This window comes from Carassius auratus, chromosome 7, assembly GCF_003368295.1.
Source record: "Carassius auratus strain Wakin chromosome 7, ASM336829v1, whole genome shotgun sequence".
Classification (NCBI taxonomy): Eukaryota; Metazoa; Chordata; class Actinopteri; order Cypriniformes; family Cyprinidae; genus Carassius; species Carassius auratus.
In genome coordinates, this window is record NC_039249.1 from 28,729,565 (window position 1) to 28,742,869 (window position 13,305).

At 36.9% G+C, this 13,305-nt stretch overlaps 1 protein-coding gene across 1 annotated transcript in view; it reads left to right on the forward strand.

Annotated features, from left to right (window-relative positions):
• adgra3 (adhesion G protein-coupled receptor A3) overlaps positions 1–13,305 on the forward strand; it is a 44,667-nt gene that overhangs the window by 18,489 nt on the left and 12,873 nt on the right. Inside the window, exons 4-10 of the mRNA XM_026268332.1 lie at positions 2,403–2,474; positions 3,731–3,802; positions 4,102–4,262; positions 6,758–6,971; positions 9,499–9,663; positions 11,367–11,568; positions 11,722–11,871. Coding sequence (XP_026124117.1) covers positions 2,403–2,474; positions 3,731–3,802; positions 4,102–4,262; positions 6,758–6,971; positions 9,499–9,663; positions 11,367–11,568; positions 11,722–11,871 — 1,036 coding nt within the window. The remainder of the gene's footprint in view (positions 1–2,402; positions 2,475–3,730; positions 3,803–4,101; positions 4,263–6,757; positions 6,972–9,498; positions 9,664–11,366; positions 11,569–11,721; positions 11,872–13,305) is intronic.

Consider the following 13,305-nt stretch of genomic DNA (forward strand, 5'->3'; position numbering starts at 1 on the left):
CCAGATGGACGATGTCCAGACAGCACTGTGCACAGCTTGACTGATGCTATCGACTTTAACATGCCAGTGCTTCTCTCTCTCTGTGTGTGTGTGTGTGTGTGTGTGTGTGTGTGAGAGAGAGAGAACTATTGAGAGTTGGAGAAAGAAAGGAGAGTTTGTTCGGTGTTTTGAGCATATGTGCTGAGCGGTCGGTTATATACGTTCTCCTGCGAGAGTTGGCGTGTAATATGACTCACTCCTTGCCAATATAAACTGCTCTTTGGCTGGCTAAATGGAGAAGTATGCAGCTCCGCTCTCAAAGAATTGCTGTCATCCAAGACTTTTGAGAGAGTACATAAGATGAAGTTTCACAGTTTCATAGTCCACGTTACTTTGTTAAAGTGTCCGGAACTTTAAAAGAATTGCTGATGCTAGTTACCAAATGCATTAGCTTAAGATAATTGTGTGAGAGATGATAATATCTTAATGTGTTATCTAAAAGAAAAAAAAAAAAAAAAGTATTTTATTTTAATATATTAAAAAAAAAGAAATATTCATGTGATGAAAAGCTGAATTTTCACCATCATTGCTCCAGTCTTCAGTGTCACATAAACCTTTAGAACTCATCAGTACTACTAGTAATGATGCAGAAAATTCAGCTTCACATCAATGGGATTACATTTTCAAATGTTACAATAGAAAATATATTTTTAATAATAATAATAATTATAAATATTTTTTATAGTTTTACTGTATTTTTGTTGAAATAAATGGAGCCTTGGTGAGCAGAAGGGACTTAATAATGAAAAAAATAATGTTTCGTATGGCGTTTATAAACAGTATGCAAGGATACCAGGAAGTAACGTCAAATTTCAGATTAATGTTGTACCAAGTTTTGTGTGCATCACCCACAGGAATTGCATTAGTACAATTCGTAACAAATAATATTTTAGACAATGAAGAATAACTATTCATCCAAGGGCTTCATCCACACTGCGAGCTTTGCATTCCTGCTGCTGTTAAGCCCTCTGGTATGATAGTCACTTCCATTTCCATTGTGAGTCACATGAGTCAAATACAGGAGCGCACAAAGACTTTGTATTACGCTAAAACCACATTATGGGACTTGCCATTAAATTCAAATTTTAGACCGTTCATGCTGTTTGTCTCGTACGGATTGGACTGATTAATTCATGCTAAGATGCATCCTAGTTTTTCTTCTTTTGTTGTCATTCTATAATCATTTCTATGCACTTCACTATGCTTTTGAATGTTAGTGAAGCTTGTTATAAATCAAAGTGCTGTATTTCGTCTCATGTCTCATGCTTGTATGTCTGAAACATGTGGCTTGACATGAAAGCGAGTGATTAAATGGGGTTTAGAGACCTTTGCCAAAAACATGCTGTGTCCTGTATGAAGACTGGAACGACTGCAGGATTGACAGGAATAATTATGTTTTGTCTGGGATGCAATGGTTGCTTGGCTGTCAGTTTAGAAAAAATATATTGGCTGTTTGGTGAAGTGTCTCATGATATTTTATAAGGGATGTTTTGCTTCACAAAGGCAGTTATACATGGATGTATGGATGCTGTTGCACTCCATCAAGACCGATTTAAATGTATAGTTTATTGTCATAATGGATTTAAATAAGTCTGAAATAAAATCTAATTAATCTATGAAATAGTTTTACTTTAACCCTCAATCAGAATTTCAAATGTTGCCTTAAAATAAGTCTGAAGTACTAAAATTACTGAAAGTAAAGCTGAAATAAATATAAATTAAACCTAGAAATAAAAAATTGCTAATGAAAATTGCAAAAGCATGTAAAAAAAAAAAAAGAACTAAAAAAAATGCTGAAAATATACAAATAAAAGCTAATTAAAATATTTTTAAATACTGAATATAAATAACACTAAAGTAATGCTGTTCAAGACCAGAATGCTATTAGTTTTGGTGCTCAGCGGTTAAAATAATTATTGTTATAATAATGTTGGATTATAATAATCGATTTGATAAATCTGTCATTTAATTTCTTCCTGAGGCGATAAAGCTTTATTTGTATTTTATTAACGCAATTCGGACTTTTTTCTCGCAATTGCGAATTTTACAATCAAATTACATGAAAATATCTGAATTGTACATATTTGTCACACAATTCTGAAAAAATAATAATTGTGAGTGAAAAAGTCGCAAGTACCTTTTTACATTTTTTATTCAGTTGCAGAAATAGACTTCCTTGGTATTTCGATAGGAAGAGTATTAAAATATTTCATCATGTTGCAAATTGCATGTGTTTAGCTTTTTCCGTTCACAGTTTTCTGAAATGCTTTATATTTGGACAAATCCAGGTAAGAAATGTTGGATAATAGTTCATGCCTGTATGAGTTTACACAACGCTTTCTCTTATCTCTTGTACCTTGCAGAGACTTGTCCAAAAACCAGATCGGTTGCCTCCATGTGGACGTCTTTAAAGGCCTGACCAACCTGGTTAAACTGTAAGTCGTGTTTTTGTCTCTACATGAACTTGAAATGGAAAATTTGTCGAAATACCACTTTTTCATCATAGAGAAATAAATGCATGCATAATAAGCCACATTCATAACAACTAAGTCACATGCTTTTAGTGTAAAATTAATCTGACTATGCACATTTCACCCATTTTAAAGTAAAACACCATGCATCTTATAATGCGTTGCAAATTATACTCATCAGTCCGTCCGTCCGTCTGTTTATCTGCAGATATTCAAATTAGATTGTGATGATGAGAACACAAGTCATTGGTGTTTGGCTGAGATTCATTAGCCTGATTACCCTTCACAGAAAGCTAAAGCTGGTAACAGGTGTTGTTAGATGAGCGTGTGAACGCAGCCGTCCCGTGAGCGTCGTCTTCACCTGCTGAAGGTGAAGAGTACAGCCGATCCAGTCATTTCAATTAAGACAGCAGCTGAAACTCAACAGATTGCGCCCCAAACAGATGTGATGTCAAGGGTATACAGGACAAATTGAAAACATAAACCGTTTGTAATGAGGCTTTTTAGTTTAATATGTTAATGGATCCCACTTGAATAAATGGGACCAGAATTACAGGCCTAAGTTTTTTTTTTTTTTTTTTTTTTTTTTTTCAGCAAATATGAGAGTGGTTATGAAAGTTGTCCACAAAACATTAAAAAATTTTTGCGCAGTTTTCACAGATGTCCAGAGCAGTGTGTAATATTTCATAATAGTAGTAGTAGTAATCCATTTAATTTATCAGCACTAACTCAAAGACACATTAAACAATATAAAAACTAGACTTTGTAAATGAAGTTGTAAATGAAACAAAGCAGGTTTAATTTAGTACCACAAAGATACATAGAGATTATAGCTTTATTAATTTATTTTTATAAATATTCTGTTTTTAAGTTAACTTTTTAGTAAATTTGTTTGTATTTTTTAAGTGCATTGTTTTATAGTTTTTGATTACATTTTTAATTCAGCGCAAGTTTTTTTTTAAAATGTTTTTAGTATTTTTTGTATTTTATTGTAGTGCATCAAAAAAGACTAAATCAAGTTGAGAAATGTTGCAACTAACAGAAATAAAATATATGAAAATAAAAATTTAAACTTTCATGTTTAATTCCACGTTGCTTGTAATTTCTTTTCTAACTGTTGATGTTTACAGTTTTCTCAGTGCAAAAAATTACTCATGATACATCAGTTTTAATTAAGCACGGTACATTTTACTCATTAATTCTCCCTTTTTTTACTGCAGTAACCTTTCGGAGAACAAGTTTTCTTCACTGTCTCAAGGGATTTTCGACAGCCTCGGCTCTCTGAAAATACTGTAAGTGTTTGGTTTCGTTTTGCATCATTTGTACACAAAATGGCAATGGAAGCACAAATGGCCACCTAAAATAAAATGGAGATTGCTGTTTATTAAAGTTTATTAATGTCTATGTTTACACTCTTTGTATTTATTAACTTAAATGCTCGAGATAAGCTTTTGTAACACTTGGCATGTCTTCAAACATGTTGAAAGTTTACCCTCAGACTGTTGACACACACTCTGTCGAAGGGAATGTTCTTGTGATCTTATCAATGGCGCTGATGTAGTTGTTATGATTTTGGAACATGCATTTTTAGGGAGTTTGATAGCCCTTATCTTCTGTGCGACTGTAACCTGCGATGGCTGGTGGTCTGGATCAAAGAGAAGGCGATCGGGGTGAAGGAGACTCGCTGCTCGTTCCCTCGCTCCCTGCAGGGTCAGCTGATAACCTCGCTCAGACCCCAAACACTCACCTGTGGTAAGAATACACACTCACCATTAGGGCTGCACGATGTGTCGTTTAAGCATCGATATCGCGATGTACGAATCCACAATAGTGGATGCAGGATGTGCGATGTAGGCTGTCGTAGTTGATCCGTTATTCATTAACTGTACGGGCCAGCTGCTCCCCGGCCCTTGACCAATGTGATTCGCGGATTGATTGCACAGCTTAACCATCATAGAGTGAAAGTTTTGACAGGGCAGAGAGAGTGAGAGCGTGAGAGCGAGAGCGTGAGAGCGTGAGAGCGTGTGAGAGCGAGAGCGTGAGAGCGAGAGCGTGAGAGCGAGAGCGTGAGAGCGAGAGCGTGAGAGCGAGAGAGAGAGAGAGAGAGAGAGAGAGAGAGAGTGCGCACGTGAGAGAGAGAGAGAGAGAGAGTGCGCACGTGAGAGGGAGAGAGAGAGAGCGAGCGAGAGAGAGCGAGAGAGTGCGCACGTGAGAGAGAGAGAGAGAGTGCGCACGTGAGAGGGAGAGAGAGAGAGCGAGAGAGAGAGTGCGCTCGTGAGAGAGAGAGAGTGCGCACGTGAGAGAGAGAGAGTGCACGCGTGAGAGAGAGAGAGAGTGCACGCGTGAGAGAGAGAGAGTGCACGCGTGAGAGAGAGAGTGCACGAGTGAGAGAGAGAGAGAGAGAGAGAGAGAGTGCACGCGTGAGAGAGAGTGCGCACGTGAGAGAGAGTGCACGCGTGAGAGAGAGAGAGAGAGTGCACGCGTGAGAAAGAGAGTGCGCGCGTGAGAGAGAGAGTGCGCGCGCGTGAGAGAGAAAGGAAGAGAGAGAGTGAGAGTGAGAGTGCGCGCGAGAGTCAATTGATTCAATTGAATCAATTGACACGATGGTGTCGATGTTTAAATAATTTAAAATGAGAATGTAAGTGTGCTCACCCCATTTTTGTTTGTCAGAAAAAATTTGATTAGATTTCATATCGCAATATATATCGCAGAAAAATAAAATATGGCAATGTAATTTTTTTCCAATATCGTGCAGCACTACTCACCATCACAGTCCACTTCTGCTGTTTTATACTGAAACTAAAATCTATTGACGCCTGTAAACGTGTAGTATTCAAAACAAGCAACAGATAAAGATGAAGAGTTCAACCAATCATAGCGTGTCTTTTTTTTTTTCATTTGAATGATTTCTGCGTTTTATTTCTCTCTAGTAGCCTATAGTTTCTAGTTTCAGTTCAAACCGTTAGAAGCTCTGACAGAAAGGCTGCGTGTGAGGCTAACAGAGACGTGCTGTTTAATGTGTTTGAGATGTGCTGTTTTCCTTAATGCATTACTTACATTGCACAGGTATGTTCTCCAGCTGTAAATGTTAAAAAAACAATGGAAATATTTCCATTTTGCTGTCAGAAGTGCATGAGTTTCTGCTTTAGCGATTCCCTGTTAATCTCCACAGACTTCATTTAGAATGAGTGCTTTGTGCCAAACAGACAGAGCTCAAAGAAATAGGAGCGCAATAACTCTGACTAAAGTATACATTTTGCTGAAATATTTGTAGTTGGACAATAAATGTGAATAATTTGTTTATGTAGAATGTGTCGAATTTTAAATCTACAAGTAAGTGTATTTGTATGGCAGCACTAACTGTAAAGTGTAAAGGGTTAATCAAAATATCCCTTTTACTTAGTTTGTGATTTTCATTTAATTTTTAGTTTAGTAACTTTTAACTTCTGCTTTAAAAATATTTTTAGTTTTTTCAATGTTACATTGTAATGCGATTGTAACCCATAATATATGCCTACATGCTTACATTCACTGTTTAATCCAAAAGCTAAATACCAGTTTTTTTATTGTATTGTAATTTTTTAATGAGCTTTTTGTTTCTTTCTTTTTTTTTTTTTTTTTTTTTTTTACTGTATCGAATTTAGCTGCTAAGGTAACATTTTAATTTTGTTCAGGTTTTTCATTTAACTTGTAATTTAGCTTGATCTCAAATCATAAAAACAGTTTTAATAGTTTAAGTTTGGTTTAACAATAACAACACTGCACACATGAACAAATAGGTCAGGTTTTGCCTAAATTGTTGTTAAACTGGATGAAATGAGACGAGTGCCTTATTTTGTTATATTTTAATGACATTGTGCAACCTGTAGTCTGATACGAGTAACCAGACCTTGGCTTTCCATGACCAGTCACACATTAAATCTCTAATCTTTTAAAGTAAAATGACACTTTTTCTAATAGTCTAAAATCTAAATGAGTGGAAGAGAATACATGATTGGTTTCTGAAATCATCAATCTCCTGTTCTTTTACTAGTACAGACACGCTCTCCTCGGCCAAAAGCAAAGTAATCCTGTGATTAAAAGACCTTCAGTCTTGGTCTGGGCCTCCCTTTATGTTGATTTTGTACTTTTGTAACCATAGCTTGTGCAAGAACTACAATAAAACTGCTCTCGGATCACTCGTTAATGTCAGCTTTTGCACATAGCAGTCATCTGTGGCTCACCACAGGGTTTCTTCTCTATTTTAGACGCTCCTCTCGAGCTTCCCTCGTTCCAGATGACTCCGTCCCAGCATCAGATCGTCTTCCAGGGAGACAGCCTGCCGTTTCAGTGCATGGCCTCGTTCGTGGATGAGGACATGCAGGTCCTGTGGTATCAGGACGGGAAGATGGTGGAGCCTGATGCCACTCAGGGCATCTACATCGAGAAAAGCATGGTGCAGAACTGCTCTTTAATAGCCAGGTAATAGAAGCCAGTCGTGAAGGAGATACCAAACCCAATACTGACTGCAGAATGACGTTTCTGCACACTAGATATATGTGAATCACACTGTGAGCTGTGTTTGCCTTGGAGCATGACGATATATATATACCTGAAACACAAATTCACACTTGATCTACCAATATTGTGCTTGAAAACACCAGAACTCAGAAAAGAAAAGTAACATTTTAAAGAAAAGGAAGAAAAATGTACAGTATTGTTCAAAATAATAGCAGTACAATGTGACTAACCAGAATAATCAAGGTTTTTCGTATATTTTTTTATTGCTACGTGGCAAACAAGTTACCAGTAGGTTCAGTAGATTCTCAGAAAACAAATGAGACCCAGCATTCATGATATGCACGCTCTTAAGGCTGTGCAATTGGGCAATTAGTTGAATTAGTTGAAAGGGGTGTGTTCAAAAAAATAGCAGTGTGGCATTCAATCACTGAGGTCATCAATTTTGTGAAGAAACAGGTGTGAATCAGGTGGCCCCTATTTAAGGATGAAGCCAACACTTGTTGAACATGCATTTGAAAGCTGAGGAAAATGGGTCGTTCAAGACATTGTTCAGAAGAACAGCGTACTTTGATTAAAAAGTTGATTAGAGAGGGGAAAACCTATAAAGAGGTGCAAAAAATGATAGGCTGTTCAGCTAAAATGATCTCCAATGCCTTAAAATGGAGAGCAAAACCAGAGAGACGTGGAAGAAAACGGAAGACAACCATCAAAATGGATAGAAGAATAACCAGAATGGCAAAGGCTCAGCCAATGATCACCTCCAGGATGATCAAAGACAGTCTGGAGTTACCTGTAAGTACTGTGACAGTTAGAAGACGTCTGTGTGAAGCTAATCTATTTTCAAGAATCCCCCGCAAAGTCCCTCTGTTAAAAAAAAGGCATGTGCAGAAGAGGTTACAATTTGCCAAAGAACACATCAACTGGCCTAAAGAGAAGTGGAGGAACATTTTGTGGACTGATGAGAGTAAAATTGTTCTTTTTGGGTCCAAGGGCCACAGGCAGTTTGTGAGACGACCCCCAAACTCTGAATTCAAGCCACAGTACACAGTGAAGACAGTGAAGCATGGAGGTGCAAGCATCATGATATGGGCATGTTTCTCCTACTATGGTGTTGGGCCTATTTATCGCAAACCAGGGATCATGGATCAGTTTGCATATGTTAAAATACTTGAAGAGGTCATGTTGCCCTATGCTGAAGAGGACATGCCCTTGAAATGGTTGTTTCAACAAGACAATGACCCAAAACACACTAGTAAACGGGCAAAGTCTTGGTTCCAAACCAACAAAATTAATGTTATGGAGTGGCCAGCCCAATCTCCAGACCTTAATCCAATTGAGAACTTGTGGGGTGATATCAAAAATGCTGTTTCTGAAGCAAAACCAAGAAATGTGAATGAATTGTGGAATGTTGTTAAAGAATCATGGAGTGGAATAACAGCTGAGAGGTGCCACAAGTTGGTTGACTCCATGCCACACAGATGTCAAGCAGTTTTAAAAAACTGTGGTCATACAACTAAATATTAGTTTAGTGATTCACAGGATTGCTAAATCCCAGAAAAAAAAAAAATGTTTGTACAAAATAGTTTTGAGTTTGTACAGTCAAAGGTAGACACTGCTATTTTTTTGAACACACCCCTTTCAACTAATTGCCCAATTGCACAGCCTTAAGAGCGTGCATATCATGAATGCTGGGTCTTGTTTGTTTTCTGACAATCTACTGAACCTACTGGTAACTTGTTTGCCACGTAGCAATAAAAAATATACTAAAAACCTTGATTATTCTGGTTAGTCACATTGTACTGCTATTATTTTGAACAATACTGTAGGTTGTATATCCTGCCAAAGCATCTGTGTGAATACTGGCGCTATTTTAGTAGTATTTGTACTATTGTAGTATTTATAAAAATATAAACTAATTCAAAATATTCATATTTTTTGTTTTCTTGTATATTTTAGCTTCAATTTTAGTAATTCTATTTGTGTGTGGGTGTGTGTGTGTGTGTACAGTATTCAACATTTGAAGTAGATCAAAAAAGTTAATTGAAGTTGTCCTAAAACCTAAAACAATACCCGTTCTTGTCTTAGGATAGCTTTGAACTTTTTGATCCACTTTAAATATTGACTACTGTATGTATATGTGTTCGTGTGTGTGTGTGTGTGTGTGTGTGTGTGTATTACTGAGTGATAAACGTGTAATCTTGATTTTTCTTTGAGATCAATCGACATGTTATCCAGCAAAAACTGTAGTTAAATTATTACAGCTCATTTATTTATAAGACTTGTTTCAATTAGTTTTCAAAAAAACATTTCTTATATTTTAGGTTTTCATAGTATATATATATATATAATTTTTCTATATATAATTTATTCTTTCAGCTTAATTTCAGAAGTTTTGTAAACGTTTTACTTTTAGTTTCAATTGACAATGACACTGTGAAATACAAAAATCAGTATTCTGAATTCATAATGTTGACTTGTCCTCACACAGCGCCTTGACTATCTCCAACATCCAGCCGGGGTTCACTGGGGACTGGGAGTGTCGCGTGCGCACCAGTCGAGGAAACAACACCAGGACGGTCCACATCGTGGTCCTGGAGAGCTCTGCCAAATACTGCCTGCCAGATCGGGTCGCAAACAACAAAGGGGACTACAGGTGAGTCAGGTGAACATCTGATCACATGATGCTGTGCACAGTTCAGAGCTGCTAAAACTTCAGTGCTTTTGAACTTCTCTACTGATCACCAAGGCTGTGTTTGATATATATATATATATATATATATATATATATATATATATATCAAATAGTAATATGCATTGCTAAGAATTTATTTTGACAACTTTAAAGGGGGGGTGAAATGCTCGTTTTTCACTCAATATCCTGTTAATCTTGAGTACCTATAGAGTAGTACTGCATCCTTCATAACTCCAAAAAGTCTTTAGTTTTATTATATTCATAAGAGAAAGATAGTCTGTACCGATTTTTCCCGGAAAAACACGAGCCCCTGGAGGCGTGACATGTGGGCGGAGCTAAAGAATCACGAGCGCCAGTAGGCTTTTGCATTGAGAGCGTTTGGAAGCTGTGACATTACCTTGAGGGAAAACCCATCATTCAAAACAAACCATGGCTAACAGTCAGATTCAGACGTTTATTTATGATCCAGTATCAGATCCCGAGGCTGAAACTGAACGATAGCAGCAGCAGCAACGACTTGCTCCGAGCGGGGCTCGAACCCGGGTCTCCGGCATGGGAGGGGACGCACTAACAAGGAGGCAGAGATATTTGAAGCAGTTTTACTCACCGCCTGCGGTTCCAACACACGATCGTGACCCTTTTTCGTTGGGATTGCATCATCCTTAAGAAATAAACGATACGCAAATCCGTCGTCAAAATGGGCCATGTTTGTAAAACAAGTATCTTCGAAATGCACGGAACAAACACAAACACTTGCACAACTCCGTTGATGCTCTGTAAAAATTAACTCCATCCACTGGTCCCTTAATGCTGTTTTTTTTTTTTTTGGTAATCTGTACAGGGTTGTCTTGCCCTGGCAACCAAAAACACACTTCTTTTGTGACTTTTCGCAACGCTCTCGCTCTGATCAGTGAATGTCTGTTGTGCTCTCAGTGCTCTGCTATACGGGAGCGCGCTCTTCCGGCAGAAGTGCCTTAGGACCCATATAAGGAAATTCCGCTCCATCTAACGTCACACAGAGCCATACTCGAAAAAAACTTTCCGAAACTTGTGACAAACCGGAAGGAGTATTTTTGGAACAGAAATACTCCTTCAAACTTACAACTTAATTTTTGAAACTTTGTCCATGTTTAGCATGGGAATCCAACTCTTTAACAGTGTAAAAAACTCAGTATACATGAAATAGCATTTCACCCCCCCTTTAAAGGAGATTTTCTCAATATTTAGATTTTTTTGCACCCTCAGATTCCAGATTTCCATATATTGTCCGATCTTAACAAACCGTGCATCAATGGAAAGATTATTTATTCAGATTTCAGATGAAGTATAAATCGTATTACTTGTTAATGTATTCACTGTCACTTTTGGTCAATTTAATACATGCTTACTGAATAAAAGTTGTAATTTCTTTCAGACAAATCTTCCAGATTCTAAACTTTGCTTTAGTAAAGGTGTTGAAAGAGCTAAAAACAGTATAAATATGATTATGATAGATTTGGATCAGTGAATCAGTTGTGTATACATTGCTGAAGATATCAAACCAGTGTATTTGTTTAGCTCGTCGCTGCACTCTAGTGGTAACAGATCTAAGCGATACATATTACAGTGCAAATTGGTGCTTTTGTTGTTGTGCATGAGCATGCATTGAACGAGTCTGTGTGCAGATGGCCTCGGACACTGGCTGGCATCACGGCGTACTTGCCCTGTAAACGGCAGGTGAGCGGAGCTGGCATTTACTCGGGCAGCTCGACAGAAGACCGGCGCGCGTGGAGGCGATGTGGCCGCAGTGGACAGTGGGAAGAGGACGACTACTCACGCTGTGAATATATGAAAGACGTCACGCGTGTGCTTTTTATCATCAATCAGGTAGACAAGTGTAACTGTGCCGTGCAGTATTCTGTGTTTAATCCTCATCATGCACCTTTTTTTTGTGGTTTATGTCAGACATGATATTTCATTCTTCTGTGTCCGTCTCATTTTCTTGATCTTCATTTATTTCTTTTTTTTCTCGTACGTCAGATGCCTCTGAATCTGACCAATGCGGTCCAGACGGCGCAGCAGCTGTTGGCTTACACCGCAGAGGCGCCCAACTTCTCTGACAAGGTGGATGTGATCTTTGTAGCCGAGATGATCGAGAAGATCGGCAAGTTTGCCGAGAAGTATAAAGAGGCGAGTTAAATGAAATCAAGTCATATAGGGCCTGTACAGGGTCTGAATAATCTTTTTTTATTCCCTCACTGCAATGCAAAAGTCTAACACTTTTCTCACATAAACACTTCTTGTGGACCGTGGACCACAAAACTTGTCTTAAGTGTCAATTTTTCAAAAGCTAATTTATTCAGCTTTCCATTGTTGCATGGTTTGTTAGAATCGGACAATATTTGTTCGAGATACAACTATTTGAATATCTGGAATCAGAGAGGTCAAAATATCGAGAAAATATCCTTTGAAGTTTTCCAAATGAATTCTTATCAATGCAGATTATTAATCAACAATTTGGTTTTTATATATTTACGGTAGTAAATTAACAAAATATCTTCATGGAACATGATCTTTACTTAATACCATAATGATTTTTGACATAAAATAAGTTTTTTTTTACATTTATTTTATTTTTACTGGTTTTTATTTGACTGGTTTTGTGCTGCAGGGTCACAAATCACATAAGGCCTCAGATCCAGGGAATTTAGAGATGACAAAAAAACAATTACAATTAGCCAAAAATCAAGACATTTGTTATTTTATTGACATCCTCATCTGTTCAGTGTAAGACCAGGATTCACACGGTCTTCCAAAACTTGGGTATTTAGGAGAATTCTAAATGTTTGAGAATTTAAAAGTGTGATCGATCTTTACATTTTATATTTTGAAAAATAACTCCAATCCAAATGTGCATTCACAGTATGTATGTAATCTTTATATAATGATAGTTTTTATTTCTGATTTTGTTTAATTTAAGCTTAAACTTCTTTCAGTTATTTACCAATGCAGCCCTTGACATTTGTAATTTCAAATGGTTTCATTTAAGTTTTTCATCAGATATTTTTATTTGTATTTTTAATTCTGCATTATTTTTAGTCAGAATTCACAGAATGTATTTTTTTTTTTTTCAGTTTTGAAAATGAATATATAAAATTAATAAAAGCTTAATTCATTCATTCAGGTTTGGTTTTATTTTTAGTACTTCAGTTAAAACTAACAAACTAGAAATGCTGTCTTGGTAACTGATTTAATTAAATATTTTTTAGTTTTAATTGTTTTATTTCAGCTCTATTTCAATTACTGAAAAAGTTCAAAAAAATTTTAAACTAAATTTTTATTAGTGTTAGCTTCATTATCACACTGTTGAAAAATAAAGTCTGTTATGCTAAAATTTACTTAAAGTGCCTAATATTTATTTTAACTGGAAGAGCTTGAGTGAATGAAAGTCCTTCCTGAGTGCTGTTGTGTATAAAGGGTGTCTCGGAGTCAGAACGACCTGTTCAAAGCCACGTTACTGCGGGCCACCTGGGTCCTGGGACAGTTATGTGAATTTGTTTAGGACAAAGAACAGGCCTTTATCAATCCAGCATTTGCAGCGTTGTTTTTTGATAACATTCGCAA